Raw genomic sequence first — 22775 nt, 5'->3', positions numbered from 1 at the left:
CCCATCATGCCCCGCGCTCAGTCGTGCAGTATGAACGCCCTAACGCAATCCTATCAAAGGTTATGACTATTTTATTTCATATCGTTCAATAGTTGTCATCCTGTGTATCCTCCTTTCAAGACACTGTCCATTCCTTTCAACTGCTCCTTCAGGTCCTCTGCTGTCTCTGACGAGTTACTTGTCATCGGCAAATCTCAAGGTTTTTATTTGTTCTCCCTGAACTTTAATTCCTACTGCAAATTTTTCTTTGGTTTCCTTTAGCGCCGGCCGCGGTGGTCTCGCGGTTAAGGCGCTCAGTCCGGAACCGCGCCACTGCTACGGTCGCGGGTTCGAATCCTGCCTCGGGCATGGATGTGTGTGATGTCCTTAGGTTAGTTAGGTTTAAGTAGTTCTAAGTTCTAGGGGACTGATGACCACAGAAGTTAAGTCCCATAGTGCTCAGAGCCATTTGAACCATTTTTTGGTTTCCTTTACTGCTTGCTCAATATACAGACTGGATAACATCAGGGATAGGCTACAACCCTGTCTCACTCCCTTCCCAACCACTGAGTCAGAATATAAAGATGTTAGAATGGTCCCAGAACAATACCCTGTGGGACCTCGAACACTTAGCTCTCGAGAACAGCCACTACTAGCTAGGAAGTGCTGCGAGGTGCTAGACCGTGCCGTCTCTGCTCCTAAGTAGACTACAACACTGTCTCACTCCCAGCTCAACCACTGCCTCCCTTTCTTGCCCCTCAACTCTTTATAACTGGTGCCTGGTTTCTGTAAACGTTGTAAGTAGCCTTTCGGTCTCTGTATTTTATCCCTTCTACCTTCGTAATTTCATACAGAGTTTTCCAGTCATTATTGTTAAAGCCTTTCTTTAAGTCTACAAATGCTATAAATGTAAATTTACTTTCCTTAAAGTATTTTCTAAGATATGTCGTAGGGTCAGCATTGCCTCACGTATTCCTAAATTTGCCCGGAATCCAAACGGATCTTACCCGAGGTCTTCTTCCACTAATTTCTCCATTCTTCTGTAAACAAATCGTGCCTGTATTTTGTGCCCATGACTTCTTAAACTAATAGTTGTGTAATGTTCACACCTGTCAACGACTGCTTTCTTATAACCGCTGGTTGGTTCCTTTACAAAAGCTTTCTCTAAGTCTACAAATGCTATAAACGTAGGTTGGTCTTTCCTTAACATATCTTCTGAGATAAGTGATAAGGCAGTATTGCCTCTCGTGTTCTTATATTTATCCGGAATCCAAACTGGTCTTCACCGAGGTTGGCTTCCTCCAGCTTTTACATTCTCCTGTAGAGAATTCGTGTTAATATTTTGCAAGCATGAAACTGTTTCTTTGGAACTGGAATTACTACATTCTTCTTGAAGTCTGGGGGTATTTCGCCTATCGCATATATCTTGCACACCAGATGGAAGAGTTTTGTCTTGGCTGGCTCTCCCAAGGCTATCAGTAGTTCTGATGAAATATCGTCAGCTCCCGGAGCCTTTTTTCGACTTGGATCTTTCAGGGGTTTGTCAGATTCTTCTCGCAATATCATATCTCCCATCTCATTTTCATCTACCCTCGCTTGCTCTTCCATAATATTTATTTTAAGTTCACCTCACTTGCGTAGACCCTCTATATACTCCTTCCACCTTTCAGCTTTCCCTTCTTTGTTTAGGACTGGTTCACCATCTGAGCTCTTGATATTCATACAGGTGGTTCTCCTTTCCCCAATAGCCTCTTTAATTCTCCTGTAGGCGATATCGACCTTAACCCTAGTGAAATACACTTCTAACTCCTTACATTTATCATCTAGCCAATCCTCCTTTAGCTGTTCTGCGCTTACTGTCAATCTCATTTTTTAAACTTTTCGCTTCTCTTTTGGCTGCTTCGTTTGCTGCATTTTTAAATTTTCTCCTTTCATCAATTAAATTCAATATCCCTCGTACTATCCAAGGATTTCTGCTACGCACTGTGTTTTCATCTATTTCATCCTCTGCTGCCTTCACTGTTTCATGTCTTAAAGCTACCCACTCATCTTCACTGAATTCCTTTCTCCTGTTCTAGTCAACCGCTCCTTATGCTCCCCCTGAAACTCTTAACAACCTATAGTTCTTTCAACTTATCCAGATCCCATCTCCTTAATTTCCTATCTTTTTCCAATTTCTTCAGTTTTATTCTACAGCTCATATCCAATAAATTGTGATCAGAGTCCTTATCTGCCCCTGGAAATGTCTTACAATTTAAAATCTGATTCCTAAATTTCTGTGTAACCACTATATAAACAATCTGAAACCTTCCAAGGTCTCCAGGGCTCTTCCACGCATGCTGTCTTCTTTTATGATTCTTACCAAGTGTTAGCGATGATTAAATTATGCTCTGAGCAAAATTCTACCAGACGGCTTCCTCTTTCATTCCTTTTCCCCATTCAAAATTCACCTACTATTTTTCCTTCTCTTTCTTTTCTTGTTATCGAATTTCAGTCCTCCATCACAACTAAATTTTCGTCTCCTTTAACTATTTGAATAATTTATTTTATCTGATAATAAATTTCTTCAATCTCTTCATCATCTGCGGAGATAGTTGACATGTAAGCTTGTACTACTGTGGTACACGTGGGCTTCGTGTCTATATTTGCTACCATAATGCGTTCGCTATGCTGTTCGCAGGAGTTTACCCGCATTACTATTTTCTTATTCATTATTAAACCCACTCCTGCCTTACACTTGTTTGACTTCGTATTTATAGCCCTGTGTTCACCTGACCAGAAAAGCTTTTCCTCCTGTCACTGAACTTCACTAATTCCCACTGTATCTAACTTCATCCTATTCACTTCCCTTTTTAAATTTTGTAATCTACCTGCCCCGTTAGGGGTTCTAACATGCCACCCTCCGATCCGTGGAATGCCAGTTTTGTTTGTCCTGATGACGACGTCCTCGTGAGTAGCCCGCGCCCGGAGATCTGAATGGGGAAATATTTTACCTCCGGAATATATATTACCCAAGAGGACACCGTTATCATTGAACCATACAGTACAGCTGCATGTCCTCGGGGAAAATTACGGCTATAGTTCCACCTTGCTTTCAGCATTTCACAGTACCGGCATAGCAAGACCGTTTTAGTTGATGCTACAAGACCAAATTAGTCGATCAGTCATCCCTGCAACTACTGAAAAGGCTGCTGCCACTCCTGAGAAAAGATACGTTTGTCTTGCCTTTCAACAGATACCCCTCCGTTGTGGTTCCACTACGGTACTATCTGTATCGTTGTGACACGCAAGCCACCCTAGCGATGGTAAAGCCAATAGTTCATTGGGGGACTTGTATCATGTTTAGTACAAAAGTGTCAAATACTTCCTTTCGTTAATGAATTAAACATTATTTTCTGTTCTGTGATGTAGAAATGACCAGGATGCAACGACGTTTAAATATTATTTACCATTAAAGTGAAAATTTGTATTGTAACTTAACACATGAGTATAATAACCTTCACTCTATGTTGTACTGTCGTCGGAAAGTGACTCTAGAGAATCTTTTATCTATTATTTCATGTTGCGAAACAAAGAATTTTTAACTACTGGAAATTATAAGTGATATTAATGTATTTCAGGGTATCTACGATTCGAAATAGCGAAGTAACGAAAAGCACGACATGAAGAATGTGGTGTAAAATTATTGAAGTTAGGCATGGATAGGAAACACGCTCAGCATCAAATAAAGCTATCAGTTGCTAAGAACTAGGTCTCAGACACGACCTTTCCTTTTTTTTTTTTTTTTTTAATACCGGTGTGGATGCTGATATGTGCTTGTGGTCAGAGTTACACTAACTCTATTTGTAGTAATCACTTTTTCACGTTCATTTGCTTTAAATATCGCACTGTGTGGCGGCCAAGAGGATGAGTGTCACACTTCAAATCCAAATGTTTGGTATTCAACTCCTGCTCGGTTCCATTCAGTTATTTGTGATTTTATAACCAACCTTCGCTTTGACGAGAACTCTACGTCACAAAATTTTTCTTTTATCATACTTCCAATACCCGATCCATTTCCACAACAGTGGTGGATTATCTATTTATTTCGATCAGAATTACGTGAAGTAGTACTACCTTCTGTAAGATCAGCGATAAAAATTTAGTGGACATGTTAGTTTAATATAGAATAATACTTTCTTTCTTATTCCACAAGGCTTTAGTTTCAGAGTTCGTCAGAAAATTCTTGCCGTACCCCGCAAATGCCTGTTGCCTGGAACAGCCTATGTGGTCAAGGTTATCGGAACCGTCAAGGTGTGGCGACATCTGCTACAAGCGTTCCGGGAAAGATTAGACTAAGCAGATGGCAGATGCGCGGCCTGTGTTTTCCTCCGTCTTATCTACTAACGACTCGAGGTCGAACGCAGAAGGCAATGACGCCATTACCACGCAACGGTGACTGCAGGACCAGCTATTTAGGTCAAGGCAGCAGATACGATTCTACGAACTTGATTGTCCTCGACTCTACAGTACTACCCTCTAAAGCGTAGCTGTTGTTTACGTGACGCATAACTGAAGTCTGGCTTCTTCTTATGCAACGGACATTTCGATTCTTCGTTAATAAAACCGCGCCTCCAATAGCGGGAATTATGCTTCTGCACGTAAAATTTGTATTAGTTACTTCTTTGACCTTTTCATAGAGCGTGAACATATATATCAGGCAAAAATTTCAAGCATTGTTCATCATCCGCCATCACTATATTGCTGACACTGTGTTTTTATGTCACTCAGTTGCACGTCAATCAGGGCTTTGTGGGATCTAGGAGTTACTTCATGTAGTTTCAGAAATATGGGAGAGAGGAGGTAGAACAAATTGGAATGAGACTAAAGAGCAGGCAAGTCTCCTGTACACGAAATTAGGATCGGACTAACAGAAGATTTTTCCGAAGGAATCAATTGTCGGGCCGGCCGAAGTGGCCGTGCGGTTAAAGGCGCTGCAGTCTGGAACCGCAAGACCGCTACGGTCGCAGGTTCGAATCCTGCCTCGGGCATGGATGTTTGTGATGTCCTTAGGTTAGTTAGGTTTAACTAGTTCTAAGTTCTAGGGGACTAATGACCTCAGCAGTTGAGTCCCATAGTGCTCAGAGCCATTTGAACCATTTTTTTTGAATCAATTGTCGGGAAAAGATTAGCTCAGGCACGTCGGTTCTTGGCATGAGTGCTAATATTTTACCGTGCATTACAATCTCCAGCGCTACGGAGGGTGCACATATTTGCTGTTCTTTAGCAATAATGTTTACTCCCCTATTCAGTAAAATAGCGTTATGGAGGTACCCTCCATATGACTCGTGTAAGTGTTACTGTTCCTACCGCGCACTGCAGTCTCCACGACCGTGTGGGAAATACGTGCCCCTTAACCATCTTTCCGTTGCTCAACTATCTTGAGAAATACAGAATTGTCTCTCCCGGAATTTCTTGGACATCTAAATAACTTTTCCCTATAATACTCAATGTCTTCCAATCTCGACCCCTTTTTTCCCCAAACTATATTATACAATCTCTTGTTACTCTTTCATCAGCAATTCCCTCTCCACGTGTTAAACGTCAAAAATTTTTATGGACACGTCACACCAGACAATTGAGAATATAAAATATCGGAGGGCTGAATTTGGTTTTAATATTATGATTTAATGGAATTTAAAACTTTTAATGCAAAAATTCGCTTCTCAATTTCAGTTTTGACGTGAGGTTTGCGCTAAAGAAGGAATATGTAAATACGTGCATCATTTTCGTATATATTTAAGCATAAGTAACTGGTACAGAATGAATAAAATCAAGGAATTGTTGCACAGCCCGAATCCAACGCAATATACGAGTAAAAACAGTAACTTACTCTTGAAAAATACAAATATCCTTTCATAACAAAAACTGTTTCATCGCCATCAACATCATCAGAGTACAAATGAACTATATCAGTCTCTTCCAACATAGAAAATATATCTTGTATGGCCTGCTACAAAAGTGAAAAACAGATATTGTCACTTCAATTTTTACCTGAGCCTTATTGCATATACCTATTATAGCCGAGCCGGCCGGTGTGGCCGTGCGGTTCTAGGCGCGTCAGTCTGGAACCACGTGACCGCTACGGTCGCAGGTTCGAATCCTGCCTCGCGCATGGATGTGTGTGATGTCCTTAGGTTAGTTAGGTTTAAGTAGTTATAAGTTCTAGGGGACTGATGACCACAGATGTTGAGTCCCATAGTGCTCAGAGCCATTTGAACCATTTATTATAGCCGAGTACAAAAACGTTACTCCACTCGTCAACTATTATTTATTGTTTACGGTACATCAACGTGATCCTCGTGAATGAATACATCAAAATCATTCAGTAAACTGCAGTAATATGAAGACAATGAGTGCAACAATGGTACGTGACGTGTCATGGCTTTCGTAGCAGTGGATAGATGACAAAACTGTCTTGGCGTGATTTGTCCACATCACTGATTCGTGAGAATGCCACCAGACATCCGTGAGAAGGCACTCACAAATATGTAAGCTTGTCATGTCATTTTAATTTTTGTATGTTATCGCTGTGCACGTTAGAGAGGAAGCAAGTTACTGTTAATCTTTGGTCTTGATGTTCCTCTGCGCAGTCTGATACATTCTTGGTTGAAGTGTGGTAGGTGATAGATGTATTCTGTAGTGCTTCGTTGACTTGTGATTGTGTCTGTTAGATGAAGAAGAATTGATTGTAAAGGACAGCAAGGAGGAAAAAGATGTATGAATTAGAAAGCGAAGACAAGAAAATTTGAACAATATTATTATTATTAAGTTTTTTTTTAAGAGAAGTTTGAGGTAAGACTGCAGCACTGCGCAGCTAGCTGGGCGGAATGACCATTGTCAGCTATTTAACACGCTCAGATCTGAAAGAAAGGCCACCCCACTTCCCTGAGTCATGCATTAACAAACTAACTGATTAAGCTGTTTCATTTTTATAGAAATCCTCTGTTAACATTGTACCCTCTGTAAATCATTGTTCACTTTGTTAAGCATAGTATTCTTCAGATCTATCGCCGGCCGAAGTGGCCGTGCGGTTAAAGGCGCTGCAGTCTGGAACCGCAAGACCACTATGGTCGCAGGTTCAAATCCTGCCTCGGGCATGGATGTTTGTGATGTCCTTAGGTTAGTTAGGTTTAACTAGTTCTAAGTTCTAGGGGACTAATGACCTCAGCAGTTGAGTCCCATAGTGCTCAGAGCCTTCAGACCTATCTTGTGTGTGAAGATCACGCGAAGTTTTACTCTGTCTTTTTGAATACATACTTCATTCTGAAATTGTTGTCTTGCAGTATCATTTCATAGGAATGGTTATTCTCGCCACATTACTGTTTATCATTACGCATTAACATACTGCACCTAATGGTATGAAACAGTTTGTGTCTAGTTTGGCAATTTGATTAGGAACAGAAATCTAGCTTAGCCACTCCCTGCTTGCTGTTGTACTTTCGACATGTCTGCAACAATGTTGTCAAGACGTGAGGTAAGTGTAAGTTTTGATTACGACCAGATAACTATCTTGGTTCAGTTGCGCATTTAATGTAAAGACAAGTTGCTTCCAAATCAGCTACAGTTCAGTTCATATCAGATTATGTTTGGTCAAATGTTAGCAGGTGAGTTTAAGATGAATAACAAGTTGTGGGTACATAGTTTTAGTAGTATGTAGACTTTTATAGGAAAGTAAAGTTGGGCTAAGTTTCATACAGAAACAAGTATAGTGCGGACGTCACCAGATGCTACGTCATGCATTAAGCAGGAAGGATGAATATTGTAGTCTGTACGGCTGTTTCAATTAAGTTCAAATTTATTTCACGCAGGGAACTACGTCGTTAGTTAATCTTCCTCGGATTTTGTCATTAGGAATCCTGTCCATACTGATGAATCCACACGTCCTTCAAAAATGGTTCAAATGACTGTGAGCACTATGGGACTTAACATCTGAGGTCATCAGTCCCCTAGAACTTAGAACTACTTAAACCTAACTAACCTAAGGACATCACACACATCCATGCCCGAGGCAGGATTCGAACTTTCGACCGTAGCAGTCGCGCGGTTTCGGACTGAAGCGCCTAGAACCGCTCGGCCACCGCGGCCGGCACACGTCCTTCTTGCATCCTCATCTCAGCTGTATCTATCTAGCTCAAGGATCTACACTGAAGGGCCGGAGCAACTGGTACGCCTGCCTAATATCCTGTAGGGCCCCCGTGAGCAGGCAGAACTGGCGCAACTCGATATGGTATGGGCTCGACTAACGTCTAAACTAGTGGTGGAGGGAACCGACACCATGAATCCTGCAGGGTTGCCCATAAATCCATAAATCCGTGAGAGTACGAGGGGGTGGAGATCTCTTCTGAACAGCACGTTGCAAGGAATCCCAGATAAGCTCAACAATGTGCATCTCTGGGGAAATTGATGGCCAGCGGAAGTTTCCTGGAGCCACTCTATAGCAATTCTGGACGTGTGGGATGTCGCATTGTCCTGCTACAGCTGCCCAAGTCCTTTGGAATGCACAGTGGACATGAATGGATGCAGGTGATCAGATGATCAGACAGGATGCTTACGTACGTCACACCTGACAGAGTCGTATCCAGAAGTATCAGGGGTCCCATATTACTCCACCTGGACACGGCCCACACCAATAAAGAGTTTTCAGCAGCTTGAGCAGTCCGTTGCTGACATGCTGATTCCATAGATTCATGAGGTTGTCTCCATATACGTACACGTCCATCCGCACAATACGATTTGAAACGAGACTCGTTCGACCAGACAACATGCTTCCAGTCATCAACAGTCCAATGTCGGTGTTGACGGGCCCAGACGAGGCGTAAAGCTTTGTGTCGTGCAGTCGTCAAGGGTACACGTACACGAGTGGGCCTTTGGCTCCGATAGCCCATGTCGATGGTGTTTCGATGAATGGTTCGCACGCTGACACTTGTTGATGGCTCAGCATTGATATCTGCAACAATTTGCGGTAGGGTTGCACTTCTATCACGTTGAACGATTGTCTTCAGTCCTCGTTGGTACCGTTCTTACAGTATCTTTTTCCGGCCGCAGCGATGTCGGTGATTTGATGTTTTACCAGATACCTGATATTCACGGTGCATTCGTGAAATGTTCGTTTGGGAAAATCCCCAGTTCATCGCTACCTCGGAGATGCTGTGTCCCATCGCTCGTGCGCCGACTATAATGCTATGTCCAGGCTCACTTAAATACTGATAACCTGCCATTGTAGCAGCAGTAACCTATCTAATCACTGCGACAGACACTTGCTATATTATAGATGCGCTGACGACTGCAGCGCCATATGCTGCCTGTTTACATAGACTACTGGCCATTAAAATTGCTACAGCACGAAGATGACGTGCTACGGACGCGAAATTTAACCGACAGTGATATGCAAATTATTAACTTTTCAGAGCATTCACACAAGGCAGGCGCCGGTGGCGACACCTACAACGTGCTGACATGAGGAAAGTTTCCAACCGATTTATCATACACAAACAGCAGTTGACCGGCGTTGCCTGGTGAAACGTTGTTGTGATGCCTCTTGTAAGGAGGAGAAATGCGTACTATCTCGTTTCCGGCTTTGATAAAGGCTGGATTATAGCCTATCGCGATTGCGGTTTACCGTATCGCGACATTGCTGCTCGCGTTGGTCGAGATCCAATGACTGTTAGCAGAATATGGAATCGATGGGTTCAGGAGGGTAATACGGAACGCCGTGCTGCATCCCAACGGCTCGGTTTACTAGCAGTCGAGATGACAGGCATCTTATCCGCATGGCTGTAACGGATCGTGCAGCCACGTCTCATCCCTGAGTCAACAGATGGGGATGTTTGCAAGACAACAACCATCTGGACGAACAGTTCGACTACGTTTCCAGCAGCATGGACTATCAGCTTGGAGACCATGGCTGCAGTTACCCTTGACGCTGCATCACAGACAGGAGCGGCTGCGATGGTGTAATCAACGACGAACGTGGGTGCACGAATGGCCCGTCATTTTTTTGGATGAATCTAGGTTCTGCTTAGAGCATCATGATGGTCGCATCCGTGTCTGGCGACATCGCGGTGAACGCACATTGGAAGCGTGTATCCGTCATCGCCATACTGGCGTAACACCCGGCGTGATAGTATGGGGTGCCATTGGTTACACGTCTCGGTCACCTCTTGTTTTCATTGACGGCACTTTGAACAGTGGAGGTTACATTTCAGATGAGTTACGACCCGTGGCTCTACCCTTCATTCGATCCCTGCGAAACCCTACATTTTAGCAGGATAATGCACGACCGCATGTTGCAGGTGCTGGGGGAGGAGGAGATTAGTGTTTAACGTCCCGTCGACAACGAGGTCATTAGAGACAGAGCGCAAGCTCGAGTGAGGGAAGGATAGGGCAGGAAATCGGCCGTGCCCTTTCAAAGGAACCATCCCAGCATTTGCCTGAAGCGATTGAGGGAAATCACGGAAAACCTAAATGAGGATGGCCGGAGACGGGATTGAACCGTCGTCCTCCCGAATGCGAGTCCAGTGTGCTAACCACTGCGCCACCTCGCTCGGTACAGGTGCTGTACGGGCCTTTCTGGATACAGAAAATGTTTGACTGCTGCCCTAGCCAACACATTCTCCAGATCTCTCACCGACTGAAAATGTCTGGTCAATGGTGGCCGAGCAACTGGCTCGTCACAACACGTCAGTCACTACTCTTGATGAACTGTGGTATCGTGTTGAAGCTGCATGGGCAGCTGTACCTGTGCACGCCATCCAAGCTCTGTTTGACTCAATGCCCAGGCGTATCAAGGGCGTTATTACGGTCAGAGGTGGTTGTTCTGGGTACTGATTTCTCAGGATCCGCGCACCCAAATTGCGTGAAAATGTATTCACATGTCAGTTCTAGTATAATATATTTGTCCAACGAATACCCGTTTATCATCTACATTTCTTCTTGGTGTAGCAATTTTAATGGCCAGTAGTGAATTTCTGATTTTGAATACGGATGCCTATAACAGTTTCTTTGGCGCTTCAATTATAGTGTGTACGTATTTTCCCGTTTTAATATATCCTCTGACCCTTCACGTCTGGGATGGGTATCCTGACCTGTACACACTCTATACAGTAGAGTGAGGGTAGGGTTTGCGCCACCCGGTGCCGGCAGCGGCCTCTGCACGTACGGGGATCCTCGCAGACCTGCTGCAGCAGCAGCCGCGCTCCGTGTCGCACACCTCGCTTACGTAATGCGACCGCGAACCTGTGAAACCGAAATCCGCGCCGCCGCAGCGGCAGCAGCCACCACGCCACAGCGGGTATCCCGTCTCGTCTCGTCCCAGGCCAAGGACAGCCCCGCTCGGCTGCCGAGGATGCAGGCCGCTGCTCGTTATCACTCCGCTCCTAACAGCCACAAACTGCCCGCGTCCCTGGACGCCCATCATCTTTCTTAATCTCATTTACCCTAAGTGCAAAACACTGCCGAGCTATTAGTCCTAAAGTTGCAGCATACAGGGGATACTTTGGTGATTTGGGGGGAAATCTTTGATGAAGTTCCACAATGTTCAGTTCTAGGTCCAGTGTTATTTCTCATATACATAAGTAAACACTCATTTAAGACACACTAAGTATAAATAGTTCTTTCAAAGATGGCTCGAATCTTATAATCAGTCCCAATAAAAACATAGCGAAATATGAAACGGTAAATAATTAATTTAAAAGTTACAAACTGTTTTTCTGTAAATGACTTCTGTCTTAAATATAAATTAAAAGCACAGCGTATTGAGTTGTGCACATCAGAAGCCACAGTAAGTTAATGAAATTAAAAGAAGTGTGGACGATTTACTGAGATACGTACAACCACCAACATTTTTGTGTTTACCTCTTGATGGGAATCTATGTTGAAGAAATCACATTTTAGAGTGACTTAGAAACTTCAGCGCTTTGTGCAATTATGTGTCTTGCACAGAAATAAAGCAAAAAGTTTTAAATAGACAAAGGCTTGGCACAAGAAGAAAATATGGCATCACCCACGATAACGTTGTTGACTGTAAGTCTTCAAAAAAATTCTTCAGAGACCTATTATTCTTTCATCAGTCTGCTGACTGTTTTGATGCAGCCAGCCACGAATTCCTCTCCTGTGTTAACGCCTTCGTCTCGGAGTAGCACTTGCAACCTAAGTCCTCAATTATTTCTTGGTTCCATTCCAATCTCTGTTTTCCTCTACAGTTTTTACCGTCTACAGCTCCCTCTAGTGCCATGGAAGTTAGACCCTGATGTCTCAACAGATGACCTAACATCCTGTCCCTTCTTCTTGTCAATGTTTTCCATATATTCCTTTCCTCGCCGATTCTCCGGATAACTTCTCATTCCTTACATTATCAATTCACCTAATTTTCATCATTCTTCTGTAGCTCCACATCCCAAATGCTTCGATTGTCTCCTGCTACGGTTTTCCCACAGTACGTGTTTAACTACTGCACAATGCTGTGGTCCAAACGTACGTTCTGAGACACATTTTCCTGAAATTACGGCCAATGGAAAACGTGCGTTTGGCGTCATTGGCCGGGAGGCCCCTTGCGGGGCAGGTCTGGCCGCCTTGGTGTAGGTCTTACTACAGTCGACGTCACAGTGGGCGACCCTCCCGCCGGATGGGGATGAAATGATGATGAAGACAGCACAACACCCAGCCCCTGAGCGGAGAAAACCCCCGACCCAGCCGGGAATCGAACCAGGGCCCGTAGGACGGCAATCCGTCACGCTGGCCACTCAGCTATCGAGGCGGACACGGCCAATGTTTGATACCAGTAGACTTCTCTTGCCGAGGAATGCGCTTTTCACCAGTGCTAGTCTTCTTTTGATGTTCTCTCCGACCACCGAGGGCTATTTTGATGCCTAAGTAAAAAAAAAATGGTTCAAATGGCTCTAAGCACTATAGCACTTAACATCTGAGGTCATCAGTCCCCTAGAACTTAGAACTACTTAAACCTAACTAACCTAAAAAGATCACACACATCCATGTCCGAGGCAGGATTCGAACCTGCGACCGTAGCAGTCGCGCGGTTCCGGACTGAAGCGCCTAGAACCGCTCGGTCACAGCGTCTGGCGATGCCTAAGTAGCAGAACTTCTTAACTTCATTTACTTCGTGGCCATCAATCCTGATGTTAAGATAGTCGCTGTTCTCGTTTCTGCTACTTTTCATTACTTTCGCCTTTCTTCGGTTTACTCTCAATCTATGTTCTGTACTCGTTAGACTGTTCATTCGATTCCGCAGATCATGTAAGTCCTCTTCACTTTCACTGACGGTAGCAATGTCATCAGCGAATCTTATCATTGATATCCTTTCACCTTGAATTTTAATTCCGCTCTTCTTTTATTTCCGTAATTGCTTTTTCTATGTATAGACTCAACATCAGAGGCGAAAGATTGTCTTACACTCTTTTTAATCCGAGTACTTCGTTCTTCGTCTCCCAGGCTTACTGTTCCCCCTATGGGTCTTGTGCCTATTGTATATTACCAGTCTCTCCCTACAGCTTACTCCTATTTTTCTCGGAATTTCGAACATCCTGCACCATTTTACATTGTGGAACTCTTTTTTTCACGTCGACAAATCGTATGAACGTGCCTTGAGTTTTCTTCGTACATCACATCATATTGTAAAGTTATATACCAACGGTGCAGCCGTCATTGTGAAAGGTCTTCGTCAGGCTGTGTAATTATCCGCACTTGTAATTTTTCGATGCTATTCGGCCCACAACACAGAAAAATTTTCCCTTTTGTTTTAGAAGTCCGTTAAGATTCACGAGGAGTATTGACGTCCATAACTAAAATCTTCCTTTTTCAATTCCTTAGCGCTTAACCACAGTACGGGGTCCGTTTTATCAGGATTTATCAAATTTTGTTTTATTACTTAACTTTGTGGAGAAATGCTCTTTTTGAGGCCACAGTCGTTAAGGTAAGTCAAGGGATTCCTGTGCGTCATCTGTCTGAATCTCATAAACTTCGTTCTTTGCTATCGTGCTGTAACTGTTTGTGAATAGTATTCTCTGAAGCGGAATTTGGGGACTGGCTAATATTTGCCTAAACTAGCGTGAAAAACCACCTAAAACTCACTCTCAGACTGGCCGATGTACTGGCGAGCGGTCGTTGATCCGCTGAACCGATTCGATCCCAGTCGACCTCACCTGCGTCCCTCGCAAGCTAGGCCGCTGCACTTATGCTACAAGAACAGGTGACGTCCGTAACTACAATACACGAAGAAAAATGACCTCCATTACTTTTTATTACATCTGACCTCCGTTTAGAAAGTAGGAACCAACATCACTATTCGCTTTCTCATGATATCTACACCCATATTCCGCAAGCCACCTGACGGTGTGTGGTGTAGGGTACTTTTGAGTACCTCTATCGTCTTACACCCTATTTAATCCGAGTACTTCGTTCTTCGTCTCCCAGGCGCATGACAGATAGCAAAGCGTAATTTGAAAGTGAGCTAATATAGGCACCACATGGGTAAATTCTACTCTATACAAGACGAATCGTTTAGAAGATAGTAACTTACTCTGTGAAAGTATTACATACTCCTACATCTACATCCATTCTCTTCAAACCACTGTGATGTGCGTAGCATTGGGGTACTACTCTTCCCCCCTCTCACCCCTTGTACCACTATAGGGTTTCCTCCCGTTTCCTTCGTGCATGAGCGCTCTGTAATTAATCTTATCTTCGCAGTCCCTACTGGACAGGTACGTGGTGGTTTGTATCTTACTTAAGGGGGTAGTCCACTTTGAAAATTAAAAAAAAAGGAATTTTTTGCTTAAAATGTTCTCCTGGATGTCTACATTACTGTAGTGTTCATCCCAAGTTCGCCAGAAACTCCATTACCGAGCTACGAGGTGATTAATCAAAGAGTGTCTCCAAAAACTAGTCACAGCGAAGAAGAAAAAAAATAGCTGACATGTAACTTATTTCAACCACGGCCTAACAGGCGTTATGGAAATTATGAACGTGTTCGAACTTGAGATCAGACCAGACTGTAAGCATTTCTGTACAAAAGCTTGTCGAGTGAGCGAAGCAGCGGATAACAGAAGCTGCCAGAGAGGCCTGCAAGTCAATCGTGGCCACGGAGAAACGTGGAGGAAGACCTCCTTTTGGATCTGGAATGTTGGCTGTATGGTCCATGGATCGCTAATTAGAGGTATATTTAAATGTAAGCCGTTTTGCGATATTTTCAAAAGTCTATTTTCGATGCAAGCTTTTGTCTCGATATCGTGAGCGAAGAAAAGACATTTGTTTCAAAAAGTCACCAGTTTGCTAGAACTCAATAATTTTCGGTTGCCCTACGTATGGTGACAGAAAATTATTTTGTTGTAGGTCAATTAGAATTCCAACTAATGGCCAATGTTCCGGCTGCAAGGGGTCCTTCTAACTGGTTCAGCAATTGCAGGGGACGTCCGATGTGGTCACAAAAATGATTTATCAAAGAAAAAATTTTAAGGAATAAAACTTATCATGAGTTTTAGAATTACTTATATTTTACTTGAAAAATATCGAGAAAATCATCTATTTTTCAAGCGTTCAAAGAAGGCTACCATCTTAGTACCGGAACTTCGTAAATGGGCTTTCGTGGGATAAGTGACGAACATCTTGCAGCTTCTGCCAGTTCAGTTTGTTCAACACTTTCGTGGAGCTCTTCCACGATTCGAACAACATTCTTGCTGCCCTCCTTTATGTATGTTGAATAACCCCGGTAAATTCGATTTGGTATTGGCGCCACACAATTGGGCGGTACTCTAGATGAGTCAGACGAATACTTCGTAAGCAGTCTCCCTTGCGGACTGACTTGAGTTCTCACAGTGCCCTACTAAAGAACGAAAGTCTGCCACATGCTTTGTCCAAAACTGAGAATCTACATGATCATGATGATAAACGCTTGTTCCTTCGAAACGCAATTCTAGTGCTTTTGCATTCCGAAATGTTATTAAGCCTACATTTTAGCACAACATTTACGCAGTAATCCCAGAACATTACGCAAACTAAATTCTGTTCCATGATACCGAATACACGTCAATATTGTTAATACATGCAACAACAGCTCTGAGGTGTAACCTAATCCTGGAGGGAAATGCATGATGTCAGTAGCTGCTGATTCTTTAGTGCTAAACGGATATACTCAAGCGATTCTGCTGATCGGCCCAGATACGCTAGTAGTGAACCATGTCCTTGGAAAATGTACTTTCGGAGGATCGAATCCCGTTCGGAAACGGAATATTTCAGTCTGCATTTAACCTAACCTTCACCTCTCATATTCGCCAGGAATTAAGCTAGATCGTGTTGAGTTCCACAAGTGATTGATATTAATATATATGATTAATGAGGACCACTGCAGCTGTACTGATACACATTTGTTGTTTCATGCCCCTTTTATTTGTTGGTAGTCTACATCGTCAGGCTGCCGAGTTGTGTCACTATCGTGATGTATGAGGTCTAACGCTACATACGACAACTAGACCTCACAACTCGGCAACGTGGTGATGTTCTAACGAACGAAACCGAACCGGTCGTGACACAGAAATGTGTATCAATTCAGTTGTAGCGGCTCTCATTTATCATCAACATTCACCAGGGACGACACTTGCTTTCGTTTCCTCGTGAAACTAATTTGTCCCCTATCCCAGGCATGGATAATGGGTTGCGTTATGGACACATAAGTTGCGGAAGTGGCGTCAATCTGAGGTACTTGCATCATGTCGTTCAGTTACAAAGAATTATTATTATTTCTTTTCTGTCTTGAGTCCCTTAAGCCGTTCAGGTGTTTTCGTTCGAAGTGTAATGGTTCAAATGGCTCTAAGCACTATGGGACTTAACATCTGAGGTCATCAGTCCCCTAGAACTTAGCACTTCTTAAACCTAACTAACCTAAGGACATCACATACATCCATACCCGAGGCAGGATTCGAACCTGCGACCGTAGCAGTCGCGCGGTTCCGGACCGAAGCGCCTAGACCAGGTCGGTCTCCGTGGCCGGCCTCGTAGTAATCTTTCAAATGAAAATATGGGATATTTCAAACTTTTAGGAAGTGAACAGGTGATCGTAGATTTTAAACTGAGTAATAAAAGAAACATACATTAAGCTGTTTATTGACAAACAATTAAAACGCTATAGCACCAACATAACCTCACGAGCACTTTTCAAAGTGACGACCGCCAGCCGAAATGTATGCGTTATTTTGCCACAGTGTCTCAGAAATTCCTATTGCTATTGTACAATGACACATTCTGCTAGATCCAATCGACCCATTGCCCTCCGGGTACTAGTGTGATTTCCGACACCAACGAGTACATGTAACGCCATGGGAAGAGAAATTCGCTTGTCTATGTGAAAGTAATGTAAAACACGGCTAAACCCATCACCTTCGAACAGTCACGCCACCGACATGGCAACAGTTCTTCAGTACCTCGTAACCACTGTGGGTACTACAACGTCTACATTCATGCATACTTTAACTCTCCAAGTATGGTAACCCTCACGAGAACATATGGGTCTCGGGCGTGAATATTCTCAATAACGCCTTCAGATTTGTTACACGCTTGAAATAACGGAAGAAGTGGAAACATAGGCAGAGATGCAAATGTAGCTACAGTACTAAGAATATATAAAACGATACAGATCATTGTCATTATCACAAAAAGTTCAGCGTCACCTCGGTCCCCAGAACTGCTGGAGACAGACGTTGACTGTGGGTATTGTATCACAGACACAGTCCCTTTGACTGTTCAGAGATGTCACTAAACCAGCCCAAAGATGTAAACAACCATGCATGAGCAGCGCCTATTAGACGGAGGGGGTCCGACAGCCGATCAGTTCCAGTCATTCCACCAGGAAGGAGGCACACGGCTTGCGTTGTCTGTAGTTCAACCGTGCCTAGACGGTCATACTGCGGTTCGATCGCATCCGCATTGTTACTTTGTGCCAGGAAGGTGTCTCAACAAGGGAAGTGTCCAGGCGTCTCGGAGTGAATCAAAGCGATGTTGTTCGGACACGGAGGAGATACAGAGAGACAGGAACTGTCGATGACATGCCTCGCTCTGGCCGCCCAAGGGCTACTACTGCAGTGGATGACCGCTACATGTGGATTATGGCTCGGAGCAACCCTGAGAGCTACGCCACCATGTTGAATAACGCTTTTCGTGCGGCCACAGGACGTCGTGTTACGACTGAAACTGTGCGCAACAGGCTGCATGATGTGCAACTTCACTCGCGACGTCCATGGCGAGGTCCATCTTTGCAACCACGACACCATGCAGCACGGTACAGATGGACCAAACAACATGCCGAATGGATCGCTCGGGATTGGCATCACGTTCTCTTCATCGGTGAATGTCACATATGCCTTCAACCAGACAATCGTCAGAGACGTGTTTGGAGTCAACTCTGTCAGGCTGAACGCCTTTGACACACTGTCCAGCGAGTGCAGGAAGGTCGAGGTTCCCTGCTGTTTCGGCATGGCATTATGTGGGGGCGACGTACGCCGCTGGTGGCCATGGAAGGCGCCGTAAAAGCTGTACGATACGTGAATGCCATCCCCGACCGATAGTGCAACCATATCGGCGGCATCTTGGCGAGGCATTCGTCTTCATGGACGACAATTCGCGCCCCCATCGTGCAGATCTTGTGAATGACTTCTTTCAGGATAACGACATCGCTCGACTAGAGCGGGCAGCATGTTCTCCAGACATGAACCCTATCGCACATGCCCGGGATAGATTGAAAAGGGCTGTTTATGGACGAAGTGACCCACCAACCTCTCTGGTGGATCTATGTCGAATCGCCATTGAGGAGTGGGGAAATCTGGACCACAGTGCCTTGATGAACTTGTGGATAGTATGCCACGGCGAATACAGGTATACATCAATGCAAGAGGACGTGCTACCGGGTATTAGAGGTACCAGTGTGTACAGCAATCTGGACCACCACCTCTGAAGGTCTCGCCGTATGGTGGTACAAAATGCAACGTGTGGTTTTCGGCGGAAATGATGTTTATGTTGATCTCTATTTCAATTTTCTGTACATGTTCTTGAACGCTCGGAACCGAGGTGGTGCAAAACGTTTTTTGATGTGTGCACATTCGTTAGCTTCGCTGATTCACAACTTACTGTCACCTTCAACTCTAAATTAGACATTGAGTTACGCTACCGAACAGTCTATAAGCAACGCCTTGAATGGCCAATAAAGTTCTTCTGGGTATGTGATCGCACTCTCGATAAGTAAAAGTGCCTCAGGGTTTTTTATTTTGTTATTACTATTACTATTTTTTGAGTTATCGAAAAACATCCTGTCGATGGTCATATGCAAAAGTGACCGAAACGTCGTAAGTTTTACACACTGACAATGCTGCCACATCCCCAGAAGTGTTTTATTGACTCTGAAGGCTAAGCTTGCACGACCACTATTTTTTTTTTTTTTAAAAAAAAAGAGCCGTTGAGACAGTTTTATTCTCTTCGCCAACTCACAAGCTGAATCTGTCAGCAATGTATGTAACACAGACAATGGAGCATGCTGCCATCATAAAGTTAATAATAATAATAAACCATAGAGTTGAAAGATGGCGCCACTAATGCACAATGGCAGTATCGCAATCTTCACTACAGTCAGCGAGACTGCGTATTCCTTTTCAAGAATGGCAATGGCCATGCACAAACGTACGTAGTTTACAAACATTTGGCTAAGACGCATTGCCCCGTCAACACCTTGTATCACCTGATCTTGTTTCAAAATAGTTTGGTTTCCTCTGTTATCTGTACAAAATGTTGTTGTGGCCTTCAGTCCAAAGACTGGTTTGATGCAGCCTTCCATGCTACTCTATCCTGCTCAAGCTTCTAAATCTCCCAGTACCTCCTGCAACCTACATCCTTCTGAATCTGTTTAGTGTATTCACCTCTTGGTCTCCCTCTACGACTTTTATCCTCCACGCTGCCCTCCAATACTAAATTGGTGATCCCTGATGCCTCAGAACATGTCCTACCAATCGATCCCTTCTTCTAGTCAAGTTGTGCCACTAATTTCTCTTCTCCCTAATTCTAGTCAATAACTCCTCATTTGTTATGTGATCTACCCATCTAATCTTCAGCATTCTTCTATAGTACCACATTTCGAAAGCTTCTATTATCTGTATGACCTCAAAAATTAACCACCGACTGTATATCTAGCACGCACGATACGCCTCCGCCACGGAAGTATCGGCCTGAAGCTACGCTCCATTGTTTATGGCAGGTATAAACACGCAATTTAACCACCACTCGGAGTTACTTGCTAGTGAAAGTACTTCGTAAACTACGCGTTAAGTGACAGGCTTGTTCCGTGCCCCGGTTTCGCAGTCTCGCACCACCTGTTGTGCACCTGAGAAGAAATATGAGCGTTGTGCCGACATTAGCGAGGAAATTGACGTCGCGAGTGAAAGCGGGCGAAAGGGACGTAATTGTGACGTTCCAATTCCGGCAGCGTAAGTGCTCCCGACGTAATGTTCCGGGAGCGGCCTTCAGTTGCGCAAGTGGTGTGGCGCCGGCGACGCTACCGCCGACGTGAGTACTCACCCTCCTTGGTGGTGGCGACCGTGCCGTCGGGCTCGACCTGCGAAGCAGAAGAGCAAGAGATGAGCGACACGCTGGTCGTGGTGGCGGCGGAGCTGGCGGCATCGCAGGGCGCGGGCGGCGACACGATCAGGATGACGACCATCCGCGACCACACAGCGCACGAAACACACGAGGGAACACGCACTGCGCCGCCGGCGACAACACACAACACACTGCTGCCGCTGCTGCCGCTGCCGCTGCTAGCACGCGAGCGCGCCTGGAGGCCGCGGCGGACACGCCAGGCTGCTGAGCTCCCCCCACCACAGCCGCCCGGCTGGCTATAAGGGCTGCCTCCCATACCTACCGCTACTCCACGCCACGCACGGCAGCAGAGCCGCTGCGCCAATTTCTGGCGGGCCGCGCTTACGCAGCCTGCGAGGCGTCACTGTCCGTGGAGGTTAGATTAGATTAGCACTTGATCCATAGATCATGAATACGACACTTCGTAATGATGTGGAACGTGTCAGGTTAATAAAAGGTGTCTATACAAGATATTACATTACACAAAATATTACGTGACACTCAATTATATATATATATATATATATATATATATATATATATATATATATATATATATATATGTATGTATGTATAAGGGAACAAATAGCAGGAAGAATGTGGGAAAGAAATACAGTAGAAGAAGAGGAATGAAGTAGTGAAGGCAGCAGAAGATCAAGTAGGTAAAAAGACGAGGGCTAGTAGAACTCCTTGGATAACAGAAGAAATATTGAAGTTAATTGATGAAAGGAGAAAATATAAAAATGCAGTAAATGAAGCAGGCAAAAGGGAATACAAACGTCTCAAAAAAGAGATAGACAGGAAGTGCAAAATTGCTAAGCAGGGATGGCTAGAGCACAAATGTAAGGATGTAGAGGTTTATCTCACTAGGGGTAAGATAGATACTGCCTACAGGAAAATTAAAGAGACCTTTGGAGAAAAGAGAACCACTTGTATGAATATCAAGAGCTCAGAGGAAAACCCAGTTCTAAGCAAAGAAGGGAAAGCAGAAAGGTGCAAGGAGTATATAGAGGGTCTATACAAGGGTGATGTACTTGAGGACAATATTATGGAAATGGAAGAGGATGTAGATGAAGATGAAATGGGAGATACGATACTGCGTGAAGAGTTTGACAGAGCACTGAAAAACCTGAGTCGAAACAAGGCCCCGGGAGTAGACAACATTCCGTTAGAACTACTAACGGCCTTGGGAGAGCCAGTCCTGACAAATCTCTACCATCTGGTGAGCAAGATGTATGAGACAGGCGAAATACCCTCAGACTTCAAGAAGAATATAATAATTCCAATCCAAAAGAAAGCAGGTGTTGACAGATGTGAAAATTACCGAACTACCAGTTTAATAAGTCACGGATGCAAAATATTAAGGCGAATTCTTTACAGACGGCTGGAAAAACTGATAGAAGCCGACCTCGGGGAAGATCAGTTTGGATACCGTAAAAATGTTGGAACACGTGAGGCAATACTGACCCTACGACTTATCTTAGAAGAAAGATTAAGGAAAGGCAAACCTACGTTTCTAGCATTTGTAGACTTAGAGAAAGCTTTTGACAATGTTGATTGGAATACTCTCTTTCAAATTCTAAAGGTGGCAGGGGTAAAATACAGGGCGCGAAAGGCTATTTACAATTTGTACAGAAAACAGATGGCAGTTATAAGAGTCGAGGGACATGAAAGGGAAGCAGTGGTTGGGAAGGGAGTGAGACAGGGTGGTAGCCTATCCCCGATGTTATTCAATCTGTATATTGAGCAAGTAATAAAGGAAACAAAAGAAAAATTCGGAGTAGGTATTAAAATCCATGGAGAAGAAATAAAAACTTTGAGGTTCGCCGATGACATTGTAATTCTGTCAGAGATAGCAAAGGACTTGGAAGAGCAGTTGAACGGAATGGGTAGTGTCTTGAAAGGAGGATATAAGATGAACATCAACAAAAGCAAAACGGGGATAATGGAATGTAGTCGAATTAAGTAGGGTGATGCTGAGGGAATTAGATTAGGAAATTAAAGTATTAAAGGAGTTTTGCTATTTGGGGAGCAAAATAACTGATGATGGTCGAAGTAGAGAGGATATAAAATGTCTACTGGCAATGGCAAGGAAAGCGTTTCTGAAGAAGAAAAATTTGTTAGCATCG

General features: G+C 44.0%; 1 protein-coding gene across 2 annotated transcripts in view; it reads right to left on the bottom strand.

Annotated features, from left to right (window-relative positions):
- LOC124619829 overlaps nt 1-22775 on the bottom strand; it is a 1389509-nt gene that overhangs the window by 838107 nt on the left and 528627 nt on the right. The window contains exon 3 of one of the 2 annotated variants that reach the window (XM_047146446.1): nt 20587-20623. In XM_047146446.1, coding sequence (XP_047002402.1) covers nt 20587-20623 — 37 coding nt within the window. Of the gene's footprint in view, nt 1-20586; nt 20811-22775 lie in introns of those variants that run through there. The other variant, XM_047146440.1, reaches the window with a different exon arrangement.

This window comes from Schistocerca americana, chromosome 1 (assembly GCF_021461395.2).
Source record: "Schistocerca americana isolate TAMUIC-IGC-003095 chromosome 1, iqSchAmer2.1, whole genome shotgun sequence".
NCBI lineage: Eukaryota > Metazoa > Arthropoda > Insecta > Orthoptera > Acrididae > Schistocerca > Schistocerca americana.
This window is presented reverse-complemented; position numbering and strand designations above follow the sequence as displayed.